Genomic DNA, 23627 nt, shown 5'->3' on the forward strand with positions numbered 1-23627 from the left:
GTGACTGATGTATTTGCTACAACTTTCTACAGACAAGCTAATGCCCACTGTATTCCCAGAAAAAAATTCTCTGGGGGATTTTACAAAGTTTACCAGTTTTACCTTCCATTATATAGAGTTACCCAACAGCACTCCTTTATGTCCTTTCAGAATGCTCTGTGTGCAGCACTGATTTGTGATACTGCAGCTGGAATGCTGTTCCACAGCATGTCCTCCCACAAGGCTAACATCTCAGTACACTGATGTAGGAGGCTCTGGCAACTGAGTAGTGGAATCAGAGTTTGAGAAACAAGGATTCTATCCCAAACAGCCACAGCTGTTTATTGCTGCTACAGGTGCCTGGATGCTTTTTTCCCTGACTACAGCTGACCTGGGGGCAGAGCTCTGTCCCACTGCTGCAGTCATTACATGAGCCTGTCCTGGGGTGACTTTATGATACTGGTATCCCCAATCACCTGGTTTATGTTATATATTGAGTTCTGCACCTTTAAGACTGGCCCTGAGAGCAAAGGCGGGGGGAAGAAGAAGCGCGCAGTTTGTGTCAAAAGAAAACATCACTCCCTCACATCCCGCTCCTGGACTGTGATGTCTGTAGCATGGACAGACAGCAGGACAGAGCTTCTCTCTGGCTTTTAGGTAGTTTTAGCTAGCTGAGGCAGAGGAGTTCCCTGGACTTTTTTTTTTTTGTCCTCTTGAATCTGTTCAAACCTGCTCTGGACTGAAAAACACCCAGCCAAACCCTGGGAGCTCACACCTGTAGCCCACCGGGGCCTGGGCCTCGGCACTTTCCAGCACCGGAGGGACTGATAAAGACCTGAGTGAGCCGAGCTACACCACATGAAAAGGACTCTTCTTCCTGGATTTGCCATCCCATCAAACAGTGAGAAGTTTTATTGTTTAATATTATTCAATTTCTGTTAAATAAACAGTTTTTTCCACTTATCTCCAAGGAAATCTCTTTTTCCCAAACCAGTTGGAGAGAGAGGTCATTTGAATTTAGAACCCCATTTAGAGGTTCTCTCCCAAATTTGCCCTAAACTAGGACAGAGCCAGCCATCAGGTTTGATCTGCAGTGAAGACAATACCTCCTCTAATTGCTTGGTAAGATACCCTTACACTGCAAATTTTAGTCCACCAGTGGAACATAAGTATTTATTATTAAAGCAACAAATCAGCCTTTTTGATCAGTAAATAAAATTTAGACTTTAATACAAAGTAACAGCAGTGTTGTTCTGAACAGTTCATTTATGCATAGGTAATTGAGCACAAATCACTTCACACAGGACATTCTTCACCTTTTAACTGTAATGCTGATATTACTTTTATGGTGTTGGACATCAAGTACAAGTTCATCTCCAACCTGAACTGGGATGGGCTCATCCAGAACAACTGCAGCTTGTTTCCAGTGTGAGGACTCATCAGATGTGTTCAAGCTATGGTCTTCATCTAGATGGATGTGATACCAGAAGGGAATGGCAGTGACCTGGCCAGACTTACAAATTTGTATCTAAAAATATTTGAAATAATAATCAGTTATAGTACTTTGTTCTTTCAAAAGGAACTAGTTCAAACTATTTCAATCCTTTTCAGGGACAGCTGCAGACAAGTAAATCTTGTATTGAAATGTTTAACCCACAGGAGCAATTAAGCAGCACTGAAGAAGAGTAGTTAAATGCACTTTGGGCCCCAGAACTCACCTTGACTTCTCTGCTGGGGCTGTTCAGCAGAGGGTTCATGAGATCCAGCCTTAAGAGCTCTGCTGGCTTGCTCAAGGGTACACAGGGTAACGTGGAAAGATCCAAATACACACGAACAGGTACCTGAAAGTATAGACCAGAACTTCAGACAGCAGTAGCCATTACAAAGGGAAAAGGTAGAAAACTTAAATTGTAACACAAAAGTTGCCAAGAATTACTGGAATGGCTGTCAGAGATACACAGACATGCAAAATATAGCCCTCTAATCCCTTTTAAAACATTGGAATATAATTGCCTGGGAACAATAATAGCACAGGCACTCCTCTGTACAGTAACTGGAACAAAACTTTGAAGCCAGTTCTAAAACAAACATCACCCATTTTAGTTTAGTTTAGGTCCCTGTGTGGTCACAAAAACCTCTCTTGCTAATTTCAACAGTGTTTTTTTGCAGGTCACTCCAAATCTAAACAGCTAAACAGCTGCAGCTTTGAAACCATGCCTGGAAGCCATCCACCAGCTTCCTACCTTGAACTGGTTGATGAAAGGGGCTATATTAAACCCCAGGGTTGGTTCTGTTCCTTGAACAGCACTCTCCAGCAGCAGAGACTCCGATTCTACAAGCATTCCATATACCAACACATACTGTGGGAAAATCTTCCCTCCACTGTGGAGTAAACACCTGTAAAATGAGAGGGATTTCACCTGTAAAACCGATCCATCAACAGTAATCAAAGTACAGTAACTACATTTAAGAGAGGCAGGGTGGTTTTTCCTCTGAAGTCAAGTGCTCCTAAGTATAACGTGCCATCACTGAACATAAAGGTTAACTGTAAAGTTTCCCTAGGCCCACAAAAGGGATAATAAATCCGTTTCACACTTAGTTACCCATTTCCATTATTTTACTTCTCCTCCTCTGCCTTCCAGCTCCTGGAAGTTGCTGTGAGGAACAGCAGCTTTGCTGCTGCCTCCCTGGCTGTTCTAAGACTACGTGTTTTTCTTTTAGCAAGACCAGTTTGTTCTGACAACCGTTTGACATGTACATGAATCTGGGCTTTTCTAACCTTGCATTAAAAGCTACCTTGGTTATTCTTTGTTATCCTGAAAACTTCTGACAGACCAAGGAATATGATCATTCATTCATATTCTTGCATTAAAAAAAAATAAAGGAATCTGAGATGATGAAATCTTGATGCTTTTTAAAAAAATATAATGTATACAATGGTCATGCCACAAACACTGGGAGGTTCAATCCAAGGCAAAAACCTTCTTCTACAGATGCAACATAACAGTAATTAGACAGTTATGAGGAATAGTCTTAAAATTTTTCAAGTAATTACAGATTCCTAGGAATATTTTTGTCCTTTTAAACCATACCTGGATATTGCAGCCTTTTCCATCACTTCCTGCTGGATTAAACCTGATGTCTCTATAACATCCAAGATAATAATACTCCATAATTTGTCTGATTTGGGTCTCTGTAGCACTACACTTTCTTCTTCTAAGTGGCTGAGCCAAAACTCTAATGTTTCCTTAGGGAAATTGTTTGCTTCTGCAATGACATTTAGTGCTGCCTGATGCTGTTCTTTCTCAACAGAACTGTAGGCTCTAACTGGTCCAAGCTTGCCAGCTATAATTGGCAGGATGGAGAAGCCTTCAGAAACATCTAAAATGTACAAAGCATCAGGATCCACATCTAGAGAGCTCTTGTTTTGATGCTCTTGGAGGTTTATCCTGCTGCCATGTCCATCAACATCCATGGAGTGCAAGTCCTTACTTGGATTTAATGACAGCAGCACTTTGCTCATGGCAGCTTTAAAGCATTCGTGATAGGCTATGTCATTCAGCAGGGCTATTTCTGTGGATTCCAGCACACACACTGGAGTGCTGCCATCCTGTTTGGTGCTTGTCTGAAGTCCAGCCAGAGCATTACATAATTCAGCCTCATTGCCCAAACTCAGCGTGTCGTCTCTGTCACTGAAATCCATCCCACACTCTGAAGGCAAAGAAGAAATCTTCTGGATCTTCAAGTAGCAGTCTTGGCAGCAAACTTCCATCATCACAGTATCTCCAGTCTTCACAGAATAGTCTTGGCAAAAGAGCATATAAAAAGTCATGTCAGTTACTTTACAGACACATCACTGAAGAGCCTTACAGTGTTTGAAACAAGGAAACAAACCATCCCATTATCTCATTTGTTCATATCTGTGCCACAATATGAGGCCACCAAACCATTAGAGTGTGTGCAGAGCACGATGACCAAGATAGAGAAAGGCCTCAGGGGCAAGACTTATGAAGTTCTAACACTCCAGCCTGTTTTGTTTAGCCTGGAGAAGAGCAGGCTGAGGGAAAATCTCATCACAGTCTAGACCCCCCTCAAGGGTGGCAGTGGAGGGGAAGGTGCTGATCTCTTTGAGAGACACCACGTGAGAAAATGGAATGAAGCTGCATCAGGGAAGTTCAGATGGGACATTCAGAAAAGGTTCTTCATGCACAGAATTATCAGTCACTGGAACAGGTTCTCAGGGTAGTAGTCACAGTACCAAGCCTGCCAGAGTGCAAAGAGCACCTGGATAATGCTCTCAGGTGATTTAATTTTAGGTAGTCCTGCAAAAAGCAGGAAGCTGGACTCTATGATCCTTATGGGCGTCTTCCAGCTTGAGATATTCTAAAATTCTAGGAAACAGGAAAATAAAAGATGGGTGAATAATACAGAGTAGACACTGTTAAAAATGACACTGCCAATGCCTGTATGTGGAGAGTATCCAAGATGAATCCCACATGGAGTAGAAATGTTTAGTTTTGGTTTTGTGGCAGTAGCAGCTAGCAATTCCTACCTCACCTTGTCCCCCTTCCTCTCCTAAGTCAGATGTTCACCAAGTGATCCAGTCAGTAGCCCCACTTTTTGGAGATGTTCCATGGTGCATTGAATTCCGTATAGTAAATAACCCAACTTAATGAAAAGTATTTTCCCAGATTTCATCTGCTTAACAGCAAAGTCCCACAAACAAACCCTGATGCAGGGACTGGGCTCTACAGACCAGAAACACAATCAGGAACCACTTCTCAGCTACTTGCTGTTGAACTTCTATTTAGACTTCCTAGTCTCTGAGATAAACAAATTTATCAAAATGAAAAAAAAAACAGCCCAAAAAAAAAGTTAAGGTACATTAATCAAGTTAATGTACCACAACAAGCAAACCCACAGGACATACCAAGAAGACCCTGCACAGGATACACTGCCTGTTCCCAGCAACTTTCCTCACTAGGACTTGTAGATAGAGAGTGCTCATCATCAAGCTGCAGTACAAACCACACCACAACAGCATCCAGTACTCCTCCTTCGGTGACTGGAAGGCTGAGCTTCCAGGGCTTTCTAGCTGCCAGGCTTTTCAGCTCCTGACCAAAGCAGAAAAAGAAAAAAAAAAAAGTAGGGGAGTTTATTTCCATAAATAAAAATTTGGTTTAATTAAACTAAATAATCCAAAATTTCTGCACCAATCCATGAGAGCATCCAACAGAAACTTGAGTTTACTGAGCCTCTACAATAATGATTAGTACTCACGAGCATAGGAACTGTCTTCCCACATGGCAAGAGCCATTTCCCACATGGATAAGCTGTATCTATGAGAACCAATCACGCCTACAACTAAGAACACACACATTTAAACCCACTTGAAAACTGCAAGAAAGACTTCAGACTGGCAGGGCTTGCCTTATGAGAAGGAATAAAAACAGATCCAGGTTTTTGTCTGGGCTCAAGCCAATGCTCAGGGACATGTTTTACTTAAAACCTATGCTCAGTTCTAGAAATACTGTGTACTGTGAATTTGCTCAAATATAGGCCTGCAGAGTCATTATAAAAACAGGAAGTCAAACACCTTTGAGGGTGTTTCATCTGCTATCTGGACTGTGTAGGCCTTGTGTAAAAGCTCAGGCATGTACAATCTCACTACTGGGAAGACCTTAAGGTCTACCCAAAAGGCATAATTTATAAATTCTCCAATACTCCTAAAAAGTTTTGAATATGAATTAAGTCTTTTTCCATGTTTATTTTTTTCAGGAATTACCTTCTGCTACTGACATTCACAAGCACAAAAGGACCAGCACATACATTTTAGTTCCAGCATAAACCAATTAACAAGAGGTCAAGCACAAGGGACCAAAGATTCTCTCAGAAACAGCTATTCTGCTTAGTAATAGCCCTTCCAAAACATTTATCAACTTCCTGATCTGCTCTGAGGACAGGAGTAGCTGTCACATGCTGGGTTTCTCATTCTTCCTTCTTCATTTGGTATTCTCCAAGAGCTTGTCTATCCCTCTTCTCACAACTGAGATGGCTGAACAATGGGCAAGTTAAAATTACTGGATGATAACAAAGTTCATTGTAAGATCTCACTGTTCTTTGATAGAAATGCTTTGCTGCCAGTCATCTTTTTGGTACCTCCTCAGCTAGTGAAGAAAAGAATAGTTAGTTGAAGCTTTGCTGGCATCAAGCCCCTTCAAGTAAGACTGCAAGAGCACAATCATGTATCTGGTTTTTGGTTTCTGGGAAGCTGAACAGGTAGAGAAGTGCATTTGATATTAGAAGTATTCTTCCTGATTATTCCTCAAAAGCAGCAGGCCCAAGGTTCTCATCCAGTGGGTTCTAGTAACTGCAGTGTTACATTGCCATCACTTAAAACACCCATTTGAAGGCTTATTTCAGCTTTTCCTGCTCACTTCCACGCTACTTAACCCATATTTATTCCTCACATTTGCGACTTCATAAACCTTCTTCTATTATTCATGCCAGTTACAGATTTAAACAGCCATAGCACATTGGGATGGCAATTTATCAAGTAGTTTTGCTAAAGAAAGAGCAAAGAAAACAAAGCAATGGCACAGGAACAGGCAGTAAAACACCAAAATTATTCAATGCCACATATGTCCTCTGAATGAGAAAGACCTATAAACAGAAGGAAGATCTACAGAAAGAATGCAGTTATGGAGTTTCCTATGTCTTGATCCACCATTTCTCACATATTCCATCATGAATGATTATGAAGAGCCAAAATCTGTAACTGTTGGCAAAAGCACAGTTCCTTTAGGGCCTGAAAGTGAGACTGAGCTTTAATTACTGGCTACAGAGGTAAACACTTCCCCTGCCAGTGGCACTGATTTGCTGCCAGCAAACATAAAAGTAGCACCTGGCTGTGTGCAAATATAATTACAGCCACACCTCATTCCCCTGCCTGGGAGGGACTGAGCTGCTTGCTGCTAATAACAGCAGTAATAAAGTAATCACCATAAAACAGCTCCTTTTTTGAAATTATTATTATTTGTGAATTTTGACTTATTATTGCTCTGATCTGTACTGATGTCTTTGGAGCCTCCTACAACACAATTTGAGAAACACTGCTGTACTGTATTTTAAGCCTTCTCAGTTCTGCCAGTTTAGGTCTGTATAATTAGCACAAGCAGAATAAATGCAACATCCCTCTAGTTCTTTGAAACAGGAGTTTAGAAAATAGGTCTAGAAAATTACCTTACTAGTTCTAAGTGATTTCTTATCTGAATTTCTGTTCTTAGTTGGTAATTCTGCTACTGTTTCTAAGTTTAGGAGAATTTTTTCTTCTTATAATAGGAACAAAGACAATTTTTTCTCATTTTTAGAGAAAATTCTCATTCTACATTGATTGAACATCCAGGTGTGGCCGTAACATAACACATAAAAAAAGAAAAGCTACAAAACAAAAACAAACAAAAAAATCCACGCTGGAAGTAACCTTCCAACCAGTGTCAGGAACTGCCACATTTGCCCAGTGACAAAGTAACAACAAATAGTAACCAAGGATTCCCAAACACATCAGTGATTCATAACAGTGGCATTTCTTCCTTTTTCCTTAAGTATCTTAACATTTCATGACAGGAGCGCTCCATTAGTCTAACTGAAACTTCAAAGGAGCACTTCTGAAACATGACTTAAAGAATAACACTGTTCTTTACTCTTCAAAATTATCGTTACATGTTTGCCAGCAGGCAGATGCTTAAGAACAGACATCTCTCAGATGAGAGCAATAGTTTCTTATTGATGCTGGAAGCAGAAGCAACATTAGGTCACGGAGATTGCTCCCAATAGTATACTGAAGAGCCTTGTCTTATTTCATTTCTCAGCTCAGGATGTCAGACAAGCCAACTAGGAAAAGCTATTGATTCAGAAACTGCAACTCCTGGCCAAGCAGCAGCCAAGAATAATTTCATTTATATAACAGAATCTATTTTAAGCTCTGACTCAATGCTAGCTCCTCACCACAGGTCAATGAGCAAGAAGCACACCAGAGATCAGATGTATCATCTTTTTAGCAAGCTCAGCTGCAGAGGCTGAGCTCTTTGCCTTCCAGTTCAGGCGTATTTAGCACACACATACAAATGTATTTTGTGCTAAATACACAAAATTATGTGACTAGATTTTAGAATGCTCTATTACAGAAATACCCTAAGACACAAAGGAGCTGAAGTGTGGAACCAAATGGTTGAATAATTTCTTCATCTCCTCTTTTACACTTACCCACTAACATTTATATTTTTATGTCAGATGGAAAATACTGTCTTCAAGAGCTTCATGAAGACTGACTTTGGAGGAATAAACTAAGTCAGCTCCACAAATGCATAAATCATTTAGGATGGATCTGTTGCATCCTGCTTTTGCCTCCCTGTACTGAGGCCTGTAGCTGTTTGATCTTATGGTGAGGTAGTTTATAAAGTTCCTTAAGCTATGCCAAATAAACAAAAAAACTTCACCTTCAAAAAAATTGCACTGTCATCTGAGGAATCACATCACCACACAACCAGACAAGCATCAAAACCACCAGAGGATTTCAGTGCAACCCTGCCAACATTGCACCTGTGAACTGCTCTGAAGTTGAACCCAAAATCAAGTTAGACATGGGACTTTCACTATCATAAAAAGATTACTTAAGAAGAGTGTAAGAAAAATCATTACCTGCAGATCGTTGAAATCTACTGTCATGACTTGACAGGGTTCTGTGAGGGCTCTGTAACCCCCAGGAATACGACTGAGCTTCTCTGTGGTGTAGGGCTCCACAGTTTCCTCTGAGCCAGCAGCAGCATACGTGGGACTGAAGAACTGCACTGAATTTGACAAGCACACACCAGCAATTTCTTGCATTCCCACTCTGGGAGTAAAGGCAAACAGAGGAGAAATTAAATTCCACATAATTTGACCAAAAACCTAAAGGAAATTCTCCCTAGGCTGACTAATTATTTTAAAATGTACAGTGTGTTAGAACAGAGAAGTTCAAAAAAACACTAAAACAATTCTGTGTTTTTTTTGTCATGTTCAGAGCAGCTCTAAAGCGCAGAAAACGTGCCTCACTTGCAAGAATCAGAACTGAATGCTGTCTCCAGAAACTAAGAAAAAACCCAATACATGTTAAGAATTTCACTACATCCTAGGAAAAAAACACCAATACCAATCAGAGCACAAGAAATGAAGCATAACTTAAAATTACTGAAAGAATGGGAGAGAATACAAGGTAGAAGATCACAGACACAGAGAGATGGCTGTGATATGCAAGATTATCAACAATTGGACTGAAAGGGGTTTCGCTCAGCAAGATGAATCAGTGTTTGATGATAAATTAAACACACTTTTAAAGGCAGTTTGGGAAAAAAAATCACATATTCTTTCAATTCTGGGCTCTATGTCTACTTCTAACCAATCAAAAAAAAAAATTAAAGCATGAGTAAAAGCTCAAATAAAAGTTATATTAAGTGGTCTAGGCAGATGCTGTGCTAGATGATATAAAAATAATGAGAAAAAAGATACTTCCACACTGCTATTTCACTAAGCCTCCTGCTCAGAAAAAAACATCCAAACCCCAAAGCTTTCCCATTGATGTGAAAACACTTAAGGAAATGTGAAGGCATGAACATCAAAATAATTCAAAGAGATCTGCATAGTTGAAATCTGAGAATAGGCAAGTGTTTTACATAAAAACTTGTTAAAATAGTCTTAAATATTTTTACTGGAGCAAAAGGGGATCTCAAACTATAAAGGCAAGAAATTTAAAAGTGACCTTTTTTTTCCCTACAGCATATAATTAATTTGTGACAGTCACTTCAGTCCTGCTAATCACCTGATCTTAAGCTATTAAAATGGAACGTCAATTCAACAATCCAAAGTTAACAGCAAATTAACTTTCATTCTATTTAAATTTTGTAAGGAACGAAATGCCCAGTTTCAAGGCAAAACCTCTTCTAATTGATGAATAATTAACTTATAAAAGAAATTATTCTGAGACCATCTATCACAGGAACTTCCTTCTCTTTCTGACCACTTTCCAAGTCTACTGCACTAGAGAAATCACTGATGCAGCCTGGCTGCTCTTCATTCAGTGTGCTGGAGCTCCTCTAGAAGTTAGTATTTTCTCTAATCTACAACAATATTAATCCTAAACAAAATAAATCAAGTCCAAACCTCTCAGACAGAGACTGTCTCTATACAACAATACTGTTCTAAAAGATTAGAATAAATATGAAAGTAATTGATACACAGTCAGAACCGGTCTCAGCAAAGAAACCCTACTGTATGCCAGTTCAGAACTAGGCAAAGGACATTCAGATAGGTAAGGACAGCTGAGGTCATCAACACTAAGGCTTTACAGGATCCAGGGTTAGATCCAGAAGTGAGGTATAGAACAGATTATAAAGAGGGTAAAATGAGGATAAAGGCCAAGTGTTAATCCAAGAGTCTCCAATTCAGAAATTGAGACAAAATTTTACTATGAAGAAATTAAATTTCTTTAGCATGTGTTCGAGGCAGGTGTTTCTGCATAACTGTATGAATAATGGGTCCAGAAAATCTGAACCTCAAAGGGGTAGGGAGCTGGTGCAAAAAAAACCAAACAAACAAAAAAAAAGCCTGGAAAAGGGGTGTGGATGGTGAGAGCAGGAATCTTTTTAGTTAAACAGATAATCAGCCATTCAAAAAATAAAAAGCAAAGTAAATGAGCAATGGCCAATAAAAACAACCAGTCTCTCTTCCCAAATAAAAAATGTGAGTTCAAGCTGTGCTGGAGTTTAAACACACCTGTGATGTCTACGTATCTCCTTGCATTCCACTGCCATCCCAAATATTGTAGCACTTGCAGGAATAACTCTGCCATAGTCTCCAGCACTATTGTCTTGGTTTTTAGGCTGTGAAAACATGAACACCAACATGCAATGAGACAGTGGCCTATTTCTACCATTACTGAAAAGCCTAAGTTACATATTAGTGAGCCATTCAAGTGACAGTCAAAACATCACCAAGTTCTTAGTGACTGGTACAGTCACTAGTCTTTGGCATTCTGTTGATCATTAAACGGGTCTTTTAAATACAGTGTTTCAATGTGACCAGGCATCAGATTCCCTCTTCAGTGTATTACTTCCTCTGTGTAACTCTAACAAAACACAGATTGAAAAACACTGTTAAGAGTATAGTGAAACATGTGATGACTTTTCTGTTATGGATCATTCCTTAACACTAGAGGTCATCAGTTTCAATTCAGTATAACACAAATGGTTTCAGCCCACTAAAACTTTTTTTTAAGTGAGTTGGAATCAAGGCAAGGACGAAATAAAGATAAGTCCTTCCATTAGGAAGAATATTAGCTTAACAGAGATTGGGCTATGTAAGACTCCTTGTCATATATTGCTTGTCATACATAGTGTTTAATGTACTAGCAAAACCACAAAATATTAAGTAAAATCTGAGACCAAATGGAATTGCTCATTCTTCCAAAAAGGTTCAAATCAGCAAAAATACATTTATTTATTCACCAAAGTATAACTGAGGGTTCCCAAATGTTACAGTGAAAAATAATTCTACCATAATTCAGCATTTTCTGCTTAGACTGACTGTATTTAAAATCCACACAAACCCTTTTGGGTTTACTTGATGCTATGTACAAAGATAGGGGACAAGAAAGATTTTAAATAAATGAATGGACAGTAATTAAGAGTGAACCATCTGAAATGAAGGAAAGTTACATCAGGGAAACATGCTTTGCAAATACCTGTTTACTCAGAACACAGAGCTCACAGAAGTACAATGTATGTTCTGCTTCACTGCCACTCACCAAAATCAAATTCATGGAGCAAGCCCAGACTGCTCATTTTTAGCATACCACAAGGTATGAAATATTTTCAAGACAACTGTTTCTCATTCCCATATGCCTGGAATATGTGCACATGCACAGGCACCCACATCACCTACCTTTGGTTGTAAAAGCAGATGTTCCCAAGCATGTATCAAGCTCTCCACAATTCCTTCTCCAAATAAGCCAGCATCAACTGTTTCTGTGACAACCAAGGAAACTCTAGACAAGAAAAATACGATGTATAACAAACACTCCTGTCAACAATCAATCATTCTTTTAAAAGAAAAAACCCACCATACCAATATGAGCTCAGAGCAAAACTTTTAACATTCTGGAGTTTCAGTGCATGTGAGCAATTTAATTCTTCCAAAAAATTATGTGTTTTGAATTGTTGTTAGAAGTAATTGAAGATACAGATAAAAGAGAGCAAATATTGAGCAAGAATTTACTGTAAAGCTTCTTCCTCAGCATTTATAAATAAATTGTGTGGGAAGAATCTAGCCAAAACAGGAAGATGTTTCAGCCTGGGCACACAGCCAATGATACTGCAGAATATATATTTTGTGCAATAGCATGTACTCGTGCATGTGTATGAAAGGGAATTAAAACCTCCAAAACTATAATCAAAGCACAATAAAATTCCTACACAGACTAACAACCCTAAACTCTTAAGTCCTCTGGAATTAAACCAAAAAACATACAGCATAATAAGAGGTGACATTTCCAGAACAGCAGTAATTTATTTATTAATAGTTGACATCTAGTAACTCATTATATACATTAAAGGGATATATATGTTACAGTAGCTCAGCTGACACAATTAGGCAAGGCTTGATTGGCCTAAACCAAGAGCTTCATCATTTCGGATCACAAGCCTGTACCATCACCAAAACTTTATTAAATGCCAGTAACTCCATCCTATTCAAAGGCTGCAGAAGTGAGCCACAAGATTTTAAAAGTATAAAAGCATGTTAAAATTGCTTTTATGACATAGTAATCTAATTTTTTTTCCCCATTGCTGCAGTATGCCCCAAAACTCCCACCATCAAAGAAATAAACTCTTTAATTTACGACATTGTTCATCTACCACAGAAATTAGGATTTGAAGAACTTGTTGTCATTTTTGCTCTTTAAACACATAAAAGATACAGAGAACCTTTCCACGTTATGAGCAATATCACAGCAATGTTATTTCCTGTTTGGGTCACAAGACATTTCCTATTTTCTTGAACTTAAGAGCAAACTCAAAATACCATCAGAAGAGAAAGCAACAATGTACCTTTCAGGTATGTCCTTTGGAATTTCTATATCAAGTGACTTCAAATGCAGAAGTTTGATCTCTCTTTCCATATTATTTGCTGCCACCACATCACGGGCAAGTTCATACATGGTTTTGGATAATTCGCAGGCATAGACAAAAGATGCTCCCGCCTTTTTTGCAAACATACTGAAAAAAAAGAATCAGGGGTTTTCCCCTCCTCCACATCTGCTTCAAGTCTAAAAATGATCCTGAAATTAACTGGTATCTCTTGTGTGAACACTGATATTGCACAAGTTGATATCCTCTTGATATGTTATCAGCAAAAAAACCCACCACAGTTAGCATAAGGACACTCCCTCAGCTCTGTTGAATCTACTCTTTACAGTCAATATTTAAAGACAGGATAAATAACTTTACAACTTCAAAACCCACAGGAGTAATTAAATTTGAACAGCACTTATTGGCACAAAAAGCATCTACAACAAATAATGAAAAAAGGTTCAAAAAATACTACTAGACACTAATCTCCAGACTCACTGGCTTCTGAAAGCTTTGCTTGCTTTCTCAAATTCTGCCTCCATGAAAGGATCAAAGTAGTTATTTTTTCCATTCTCAGCCAAATTTTGTCAGGCAACCACTACTTTTCTACTAAATTCATGCGAAACGTGCAATGTGGCGTACCTCAAAATTCCTGTTCCCGTTCCGATATCCAGGACAGATTTGCTCCCTGAGTGCACAGCGTTCTCAATGGCCCTGAGATAGGTGAAGTTCCTCTTGGCGTCGTTGAGCATGATGAAGTGCCAGCGCTCCACCAGCCAGTTTGCAACGCGGTAAAAATTCTCCTTGGCATCGGCAAAGTCGGGGTTGAGCTTCACTGCTTTATGAAAATACCCAGCTGCTTCGTCTCTGAAGCCCATTCTAAGAGCAAAAATGACAAACAAATGGAAAGTATGCATGCAGCTGTGAACATCTGAGGGTCTGTAAAGAAGTCTGAAGTCAGCTAAAAGATAACAGAAATATTTTGCCTTAGCTAGAAAAATTATCTTTAGAAAAAGTGGCATTCCTTTATGAAAAACAATGATTTATAACTTTACATCAAGCCACTGTAAAATACAAAGCCAGTTCAGAAACACCACCGTGTGTGCCAACCTTCATCCAGTACTGCATCCTTTGACAAAGTAAAACAGGTTTTATTTACAAGAACTCACTGCAACAATATGACAGCAGCAGCTCTGCAATCCATTCTCACAGATACTCAAGAGAATGTTATAAACTCATGAGAATGCTATAAAACTGCTGGTACTCTATTTAACTGCAACATCCTATAAAACCACTGAATTTTGAGTTGTCAGCTTTTGCATTAAGTGCCAATTTTGAAAAAAGAAATTAAAAGAAACCAAAAAGAAACTAAACAGTGAATCTGAATCAAGTTTTGATACCTACAGCATAATTTCAAATCGGACAGCACTGAAAAAAGCCCTCAATCTATCAAATATTTGTATACATTTTAATACTCAGTGCTCAGACAGGTGTTCCTTTAAAGCAAAGAAATTACAAAAAGGAAACCTAACTAAAACCACCTGGATTATGATCTATGATTTCAGTCTTAAAATTCCAGCCTTAGAAGACCTGAGCAACAACAAAACGTGGTGTCGCTTTTTTCCCCCACTTTTTCTGTGATTAACAACATTTATTTTAGCATTGGCTACTCTTTTCAAGCTATTTAAAACAAACAGATTTGAATGTGTTTGTATTTACAACATGACCCTTACAAAAACTGGATATACATCACTACAAACCTGAAGAGATGTTCTCCCATACTGTTACAGATCACTTCATCATTGGGATACAGTTCAAGTGCTTGTTCATAGCAGTTAAACAGATCTTGAATCCGTGCCAGAGAATCCAGTTCTTCCGCCCATTTAAAGAGAGTAAACTGAAATGCTTCCTAGAAAATAAAGCATAGACCACTGAGGTGCTGGGAGTTACCAGGAGTAGGGAACTGAGCCCTGAAAATGTCTGGAGGTGTCCTGACATAGACCTGGACAGCCACACACAAGGATGAGCACCCAGCAGCGTTTACCGAGAGCCTGCGCGTATATTAATGCATGCTCCAATACTAACAAGGCTCTGTTTTTATTAAATGCCATTGACACACAGAGACTAAAAGAAGATTCTATGAACTCCCTTCACACAGAGCTCATTAAGAGTCATTGTCCATCCCAATTATTACTGATTTTCCCAATTCTGTCTTCAATAAAAACAGAAGTCAGTTAAATGCAACAAATCACAAGTACAAAACATGTGACAAAGACCTCAAGAGAATTACAATAAATACAGTTGCAAGCAATTTGGAGAACACTTACTTTGACAGTAGTTTTTAACTCGGGAGCTAGATTTAGTACCAAGAGATAGTGAGCATATGCAGTTCCAAAATCCTGGTTCTCGAGGCAATGCTGAGCACTCTGTAAAGACCTGGAAACCAATTCCCGTCTGCTGGCTTCTCGGCCACCCCTGTGGTTAGTATGAAGTTTAGCATTGGAGTTGGGCATTCTGAAGGATCTAAATACTCACTTCTTCTAAAAAAAAAAAAAAAAAAGAAAAAGAAAAAAGAAAAAAAGTCACACATACTGTAGGCCAGAATGTACACAAAGTTGACAGATCAAAAAACATTTCAGTTTTCACTGGCATTTAGTAAAGACATCTCTCCTCCCACCAAGCCCTAAAGATTTAAAACCATCTAATCTTCACGCTACTGATAATTCCATCAGCTCTGAGTGTTCATCATTCAAAAATCAAGTGTGCACCACATCTAGATTAAACCAGGTCCTGAAAACAGATTACATTTCTGACTTTGTAAAATTCATTTTTGTAACAGACATTTTAGCACATCTCTGACCAAACAGTTTTACACACTGGAAGTTCATGCACTCAGTAAATTTCACAATCAACCACAAAATCTGCAGGTTAAATTTCTTCTGCTTGCACAACAGCATCTTCATAAATCAAAGCCTCAGAACACAGAGCTAACAAGTTCACAGTTTATTTTAGACAAGGCACCACGGCTATTTTTTCCTTCAAGAAAACATTAAAAAGAGTGACCAGAACCAATATGCACATTTTTATACCTGCCTGTGTTACGTCTGTAACTTTCAAAGGTAGTCAGGTGAGCAGGGCTATAGTATGTAGAGATGCGTCCCAAAGCTGAAGAACACGAAGGTTTCCTGGAGAAGGACTGCAAGAAACACAACACCATCACGACTAGACCTTTTTTTTTTTTTTTTTCTTCCTGTTTTCTTAAAAATAAAGTAAAATAAGCAACAAAACGCAGACCAAAGTTCGGCCACTCAAGCGCGCCCCGGGACGCGCAGAGCCGGGCAGGCCCCGCCGCTCGCATTGGGGCCGGGGCAGGGCGGCCGTGGGGCCGGGCCAGGGCTCCAGGCACTGCCCTACGACGGGCTGCCCCGGCAGGCTGCGGGGGGAGGTGGAGGCTCCCCCTGCTCTGGGCCATCACCTGCTCCGGGACCTTCCATCACGGGCTCCAGGGCCGGCCGTCAGGGCCCGCGCTCGCAGGCCGCCGCCATAGCGCTGCCGGGCCGGGGCCATCGCGCAGGCGCCGGGCGGCAGCCAGCCCTCTGGGATAAGGTGTTCTCATTATCCCCGTCGTCTCCCGGCCCGCATCCTGCCCTCTGGAAACCGGCAGAGCGGTCGTGCTAAGGCAGGGCTGTGGAAGCGATCCGCAGCAATGCCCGCTGCGGTTCCTTGGCCGTCCATGCTGGTCAGGGCCAGCACGAAAGCACCACCACCTTAAATGCCGCCCAGCGCTGAGTAGGCGCTGCCTCCCTCCAGTGCCCTGCGGTCACGGCGCTCCCGACTCGTAGTTTTTATTCCCGTCTCGGTAAATCCCGAGGACCTCAGATGAGAACAACAGAGGCTTTAAGTCATAAACAAGCTTTTCTTGGACCTTCGGCTGACAGCTCTGCTCGGCAGCAGCAGATCGCGAGGAGCAAAACGCAGAGCTTTGCTCCCCATCTCAAATTCCGTATCCTGCTCCCTTCCATGCCTGTGACACCGCTGACCTTCCCTGTGGAGCTGCCTGCTGCGGGGAACAGCCCCATCCAGAGCCCTGGAGTGCAGCTCTGAAAAGGCAGGGTTCATTTGGTCATGTCCTACTTCTGGGACAGGAACAGGCCGCGGCATTGTTTACTAATTATGGAGCGTTTGGAAGCTGCTCATCTTTACTTTCCCGTTTTAAAGCATGAATGCAGCTCTTCCATGCTTTTACAGCTGTGGATACTGTGTGTGAATACTCTTTTCAGAAACAAATGAGCATTGTATAAAAATGCCAGGCCAGCATTTTGAGCAAGATGAAAAGAGCACATATGAAGTGGGGGCATGGAACACTTTAAATGGAACTAAATGAAACACTGTAAGAGCTAAACTGTAAGTTGTGCTAGAAAAAACACAACTTGTAAAGCACTTGGGCTGAATGAAGTCCATGAGGATGTGCAAGTATCAGTATCAAAAAGTATCAAATACTTTATATGAGTACTGAGCTCCAAAGGAGGATATAATACCTTATTAAATCAATTGGTACCAGCAAGCCTTCATTCAGTTTTGAAAGAAAAGAAAGCTGTGAACTTTAAATTAGTTACAGATATGGAACAACCTTCTCTGACTTTGGCTTAATTATGCTTTCCAGCTAGAAGATGACAGTACGAGGCAAAGAAAATGTTAGCACCTGTGGGATATCAGGAGAGAGAATGAGAGAGAAAAAACCCAATGCAATTATCACCTGTGGTCAGAGCTGGACTGTACCAAATACTGTAATGAGTAATTATCTATGGCACTCCATGGCTCTCCAAACTAATTAATCTGTCTTTTTTGCAGAGCAAATAAATGCTAGTGGATAGTATATATTCTTTATAGTGCCTATTTCTAAGCATAAATTAAATAGTAGTGTGTGCTCATTGACCCATTTGTGAAGGGAGAATACTAAAATATGGCAGTGTAAAATCTTTGGAACTCACAAGAACCCATTCATTTCAAAGGCAGGGGAGGATACTTGTTAATTTCATGCTCACAACTTTTTGATGGAACACCTCAGGAAAAAGTGGCCCCAGAATAAAATGCTTCGTAACACTGACAAAGCATACAGCTGCTTTCTAAAATAATTTGTTGGGTAAAGCTTGTGCTGTAAAGGAGTGCCAGAAAGGAATGCCCATCAGAGATATACATGATTGACATAATAATCATCATATTGGTTGACAGTAGAATAAATAATGTTGGTTTGCATCATGGGTGGCTGCAAACCAATCTGTTTATATATATGAAGTGCTGATGGATGAGAGGAGAGGGAGCATGCAGCCTCGAGGTATCTCACATATGCACCAGACCCCTAAGATCTTGCAAGCCAACCATGGTGACAGAGTCATAAGCAAAATGGGAGTTAGAAGGAAACTTTTCAAACCCTCTATTAAACCCATGACAGGACTAACAGAGGTAAAAAGTGCTTAGACAAGACAAAAAATGATAATTCCTTGGAAGACTGCTATGGCTAATGATGTTTTGAACAACACAGCTGTGCGTTGGAAATGGTGGGAGCTGTTATCAGTGGTCTGTAACAAACTGTCAGTAAAACTGAAAGTTAAATTCACTAATTTCCAACCTGTCTCTCCTTAACACGCAGCCTGGAGACACAATCAGCTACACATCAGAATATGACTTTCGTAAAAATCAGAATGGTGATCTGAAAAGAACATAAGGAAGGAAAGATGGAACAAAACATATGATATGCTGGTGTATGCCTGTTGTATAAAATGACGGGTGTTTCCTAAAACCACAGTGAACGCCAAAGGAAAATAATCAAAGCAAAGATAAATACAAAATTTATGGACAGGATATTACTACAGCTTCACACAGTCAATCTATGCCATAGTCTGTTAAAAAAGGCTACAAGAAGGCTGTAAAATTTGATGACCTTGAGTAGGGAGTGGCAGAAAAGCAGAGATTTTTCTGATATAAAGCCACTTCAAGCTTTAATTAGTGGTAAAAGGGCAACTCCTTTTATTGCTCATTAGATAGGTAATTGTTGTGCATAAATTAGCAAGTGTTAATTTCTCCTCAGTGTTACATCTTATGTTTTAGATCACAATTCTGCTGTTTCAGAGTGCAACAATATTTTGAACTGGTGGATCAAGTTTAGGAAAACATATATTTAATAATTGTGGTGGAAGGAATCCATTCTGTTGCCTTGGTTAACTGGATAAACAGTGTAGAATATAAATTTAATAGTGAGTTTGCTTTTTTGCTTTCTTTTTTTATTATGTAAATAGAAGCTGACTCTCTTTATTCTGGGAAAAAAAAATTGTGCTATGTATTTCTGTTGGGCGGACTGCTCTTTGTAGCTTGCTAAAAGCTCTTTTTAGCAGCTAGAAAGGAATACATTTTTACTTCACATGATTGAGGCAGGTGGACCAATTTCCCTTGATGGGCCTGTCAGACCTGGTGGGTTTTTATGCCAGCTAAAAAACCCCAAGACTAAGACAAACGCTCAACTAAAAAAAAATAAAATTATTTGAATACAAGCAACTCCACACAAAACATGAGACCTGACTACATTACAACACTTCAGTGGAATTATAATAGCGAAATTAAAATAACTATAAACAGCCAAGAAAAATATTATTCTAACTTTAATGCTGAAGACAACTACAGTTGGTTGACAGTAGTACAAAGTAAACAAACTATCCATGGAAAGAATACCTATTCTTGAAATTCTGCTCCAGTAATCTAAACAGAGAAAAGGATTGTTAATTATTTAAAGTGGGTTTTTTTTTCTAATTCTTTTAAAACTGATTTTTGAATAGCATAGAAACTTCTCAGCTAAGTAATATTAGAAAATAAGTATCAGCAGATAATGTGATCTAGCAGATGAAACACTTAGCTGAAAAATTGGATTTTCAGGATCAGCTCTCAATAGCCCCTCCTGGTCTGCTGTGATTGCAGGCAAATCATCTGCACGTTTAGGCAGCATCTCATTTGGAGGGGCCATACTAATTTTCACACTACTTTCAGAAACTACACTTACTCATGGGCCTTCATGTCAAGTCCCTTCTCCCTGCCCTTGTCTTTGCATAATTGTGTTTTCTTATCATCCTTATCTACACGAACAATGAGAATATTATCTCGTCCTTTGATCACAAAATTCTTTGTTTACTCTCTTGAGCTCTGTGATTGCTGCCAGATGAGTAATACATATCCTCAGTCTGGTTTCTAAAGCAGGCTCTGAAGTGGACAGGTATTAAAAAACCCAAATATCTGAAAAACTGAATACTACCCCACACACAGCTCTATGAAGAGGAGTAATTAAAAATTAGATTTGTAAAGTGCCCACCTATTTCCATACTTCTGCAGGTGAGTGCATGGGGTCATACAGAAAAAGCTTGATAGTTACACCACCAGTTATCTTCATCTCAGACATGCAGTTTAGGCTTTACTGTGGGCTCAACAATAATACATTTAATTAATACTAAAGATTATTGCTTCAAATGGAGAGGGAACTAATACTCAATTTGCCAAAATACAGAAAAAAAAATAGATTGAATTGACTCCCAAAGTAGACACTCTTGACTAATATATATATATATATATATTCCTCAATCATCTGAGAAAGTGCCACAAAAGCACTCTGAATTGCACTACTGTCCAACCACTGAAATCATGAATTATAGCTAAGTTATAACTATAAGCCTTTTCTGTCTTCTTCATGAGTTTCCTAACATTTTTAACTGAAACAATTCAGTATTGGGTGGTCTTCTGAAGGTCTCGCTCTTGCCACAGTTCTTGTTCACAAGACTGTAGTAGTTTATTGAATAAAGATGTAAAGAGTCTGTATCTACTTTATAGAGCATTTAACGTGCAGACACAAGTGGGACAGGGTGAGCAACACCCAGCTTTATCAGCTGGCAGACAACCACCACCACGGCCAATTTTGGATCAAGCAGCCCATGTACTGCTCTGTTCATCCTCCGAGAGCCTGCTCAGCCCCTGCCTAAAGCTCACAGGGGTTTCCATGAGGCGCAGGGGGCCCAGTGGCTGGTACAATCATAGAACCATAGAATATGCTGAATTGGAAAGGACCCATCAGAATCATGGAGTCCAACTCTGGCCCTACACAGGACATCTCAAGAATCCCACCATGTGCCTGACAGCACTGTCCAAATGCTTCTTGAGCTCTGTCAGGCTTGAGGCTGTGACCACTGCCATGGGATGCCTGTTCAAGTGCCTAACCACCCTCTGGGTGAAAAGCCTTTTCCTGATACACAACCTAAACCACCTATGACTCAGCTTCATGCTGTTTTTTCAAGTCCTGCCACTGGGTACCACAGAGATCAGTATCTGCCTCTCTTCCCCTCATGGACAAGTTGAAGACCGCAATGAGGTCTTTCATCAGTTTCCTCCAGGCTGAACAGACCAAGTGACTTCAGCCGCTCCTTACACGGCATCCCCTCAAGGCCTCTCACCATCCTTGCAGCCCTCCTCTGGATGCTCTCTAATAGCTTAATGTCGTTTTTGTACTGTGGCACCCCGAACTGCCCCCAGCACTCGAGGTGCAGCCGCCCCAGCTCGGAGCAGAGCGGGACAATCCCCTCCCTTGCCCAGCTGGCGATGCTGTGCCTGATGGCCACCAGCCCGGACAGGGCTGGCTCTCCTGGCTGCCAGGGCACTGCTGACTCACATTCATCTTTCCATCGCCCAGGACCCCCAGGTCCCTTTGCTGTTCTCCCGTTCCCCAGGCTATACACACGGCCAGGGCTCTCCCGGCCCAGGTGCAGAATCCGACTAGCGATTGTCCATCTCTAACTTGTCGAGGCGTCACTGCGGAGCTGAGGGCTCTCTCTGGCAGCGGTACCTGCCCACGTTCTCCGCTCGGGGACGCCCGCAGCGCCTCAGCCGAGCTGCCCCGCCCGGGGACCGAGCGCACCGGGGCGGCCCCAGCGCCCCGCCCGGTGCCGCCGCGGGGAGCTCGGGAGGGGCGGGCCGCGGACTCTGCCCGCCCCGCTCGGGCGTGTCCCGGCGGGGCTGCCGGGAGGGCGGCTTCGCTGAGCTCGGCTGGCTGGTCCGTGCCCAGCCGTGCTCGGGGGGAGCTGCTGCTCCGTCTTTGTGGCCTCGGCTGCGGAGGGCGGCGGTGCTGCGGTTCGCAGGGAGGCGAGCCCCGGCGCGGCGGCGGCAGCCATGGGGCTGCAGCCCCTGGAGTTCAGCGACTGCTACCTGGACAGCCCCTGGTTCAGGGAGAGGGTGAGAGCCCATGAGGCCGAGCTGGAGAAGACCAATAAGTTTATCAAGGAGTTGCTGAAGGATGGGAAGAACCTGATCGCCGCGACCAAGAGTGAGTGGCGGGAAGCGGGGGGAGCTGCGGGGGCGGCTGCCGGCGCCGGGAGCTGTCGCCTTTGAGCCGGCGGCGCTCGCCTTTGTGGCACAGAGCTTTGCACTGGCGTTCTCCAGCCTCTCCCTTGGGGTCTCCATCAGCCACTTGGGGACGCAGGTCCTCTCCAGCCCTTCTCCGCGGAGGGGAATAAGGGATAGAGGCGGTGGCAGCGCCGGGTGACTCCTGTTGCATCTGCCCGGTTCCTGGGCCGGGCCTGGCTTCTGTGTTCGGCGGCGCCGAGCCCGGAGCAGCCCCGGCTGCCGTGTGAGATCCGCCGGGAGGATCGGTGCCAGGTGCTGCTGGAGTGCTGCAAGCTGAGCGGCTGTGAATCGCCTACCTGACCGTAACCATGTCGTGCCTGTGCACTGCAGCCTGTGGAGAGGCTGCTGGAAAATACATCTGTCTAAAGAAGTGTGTTCAGGAATTACCAGACTTAGTTTTGTGCTGACAGCGCTGGTTACCAGTTCTATGCCTTTGGCCTCTTAAAATGTGATTATGTAAAATGTAAAATTGTTAATTTTGCGTTTACTTGTTGAGTATATACATAGTGTATATAAATAGTTAACTATAACGTGTTTTATACGCATTATAGCAATCATGGTTTTGCCTTGAATGACCATGTTCATGCACGTTCTTAGTGTAGTATTGTGCTGATGTATTTTTTTCCGTTTAACTTAAAACACGGTTGTGTAGTTACCTAGTAGGCTGATTTGCTATACCAATTATTCAAATAAACCACTAATACAGTGTTTTAGCACTGTGTTCTCGGAAATGTACGGCACCTCTGGTATGGCAAACTTCTGAAGCCAGGAAACCATGCTGGTCAGGATGTTTCCATTAAACTGGTAGGGGTTTGATCATTGTGGCTGCCTGGATATGGTGAAGTTTTTAAAACCAGAATTAACTTATTTCTGTAACTAAACAAAAGAAACATTGTTTTCTGGTTTTGTCTCTGATAGAAAATTCCATATCATATTTCACTTCTCTGTAACTGTTATTCTTTGGCCCGTTAACATTCAGTTACTGCCAAATGTGATCTTAGACGATTAATCAAAATTTCTGACTTGAAGTGTCAGTATAAATCATCTTAACTTGGA

General features: G+C 41.3%; 2 protein-coding genes across 10 annotated transcripts in view; one reads left to right on the top strand and one right to left on the bottom strand.

Moving 5' to 3' along the window:
- Positions 1 to 1179: 1179 nt before the first annotated feature.
- On the bottom strand, positions 1180 to 21863 carry PRMT9 (protein arginine methyltransferase 9). 6 transcript variants are annotated; one of them, XM_088056973.1, is made up of 14 exons: positions 21841 to 21863; positions 16229 to 16335; positions 15467 to 15679; positions 14900 to 15048; positions 13782 to 14018; positions 13119 to 13286; positions 11956 to 12058; positions 10789 to 10895; positions 8680 to 8872; positions 4910 to 5093; positions 3072 to 3783; positions 2223 to 2376; positions 1698 to 1820; positions 1180 to 1507 (listed from the first exon to the last, which is right to left on the bottom strand). In XM_088056973.1, exons 3-14 carry the CDS (start codon positions 15650 to 15652, stop codon positions 1292 to 1294), a joined length of 2532 nt encoding a protein of 843 aa, XP_087913099.1. In that variant the 5' UTR covers positions 15653 to 15679; positions 16229 to 16335; positions 21841 to 21863; the 3' UTR covers positions 1180 to 1291. The 6 variants fall into 6 exon arrangements, with proteins under 6 accessions (XP_087913099.1, XP_087913101.1, XP_014110305.2 ...); XM_088056975.1 differs by lacking the exon at positions 21841 to 21863 and adding an exon at positions 16615 to 16708 and having other exon boundaries at positions 15467 to 15676; positions 16233 to 16335; XM_014254830.2 differs by lacking the exon at positions 21841 to 21863 and adding an exon at positions 16615 to 16708 and having other exon boundaries at positions 16233 to 16335.
- A 286-nt stretch (positions 21864 to 22149) lies between these two features.
- Positions 22150 to 23627, top strand: part of ARHGAP10 (Rho GTPase activating protein 10) — a 137102-nt gene continuing 135624 nt past the window's right edge. For all 4 annotated transcript variants that reach the window (XM_005525592.3, XM_088056574.1, XM_088056575.1 and 1 more), the window contains exon 1: positions 22150 to 22491. In XM_005525592.3, coding sequence (XP_005525649.1) covers positions 22338 to 22491 — 154 coding nt within the window. In that variant the 5' untranslated portion in view covers positions 22150 to 22337. The remainder of the gene's footprint in view (positions 22492 to 23627) is intronic.

Source organism: Pseudopodoces humilis, chromosome 6, assembly GCF_049639895.1.
Source record: "Pseudopodoces humilis isolate 2021_Gansu_Grassland_sample_001 chromosome 6, ASM4963989v1, whole genome shotgun sequence".
Taxonomy (NCBI): Eukaryota; Metazoa; Chordata; class Aves; order Passeriformes; family Paridae; genus Pseudopodoces; species Pseudopodoces humilis.

Coding starts and splice junctions, on each gene's coding strand:
- PRMT9 (XM_088056973.1), bottom strand. CDS start 15,652: ATGCCCAACTCCAATGCTAAACTTCATACTAACCACAGGGGTGGCCGA. Junction 8,873..10,788: donor GAGATACGTAGACATCACAG/GTGTGTTTAAAC, acceptor CTTTACTCCCAG/AGTGGGAATGCAAGAAATTG. Junction 2,377..3,071: donor GAAAAGGCTGCAATATCCAG/GTATGGTTTAAA, acceptor CTCATTTTACAG/GTGTTTACTCCACAGTGGAG.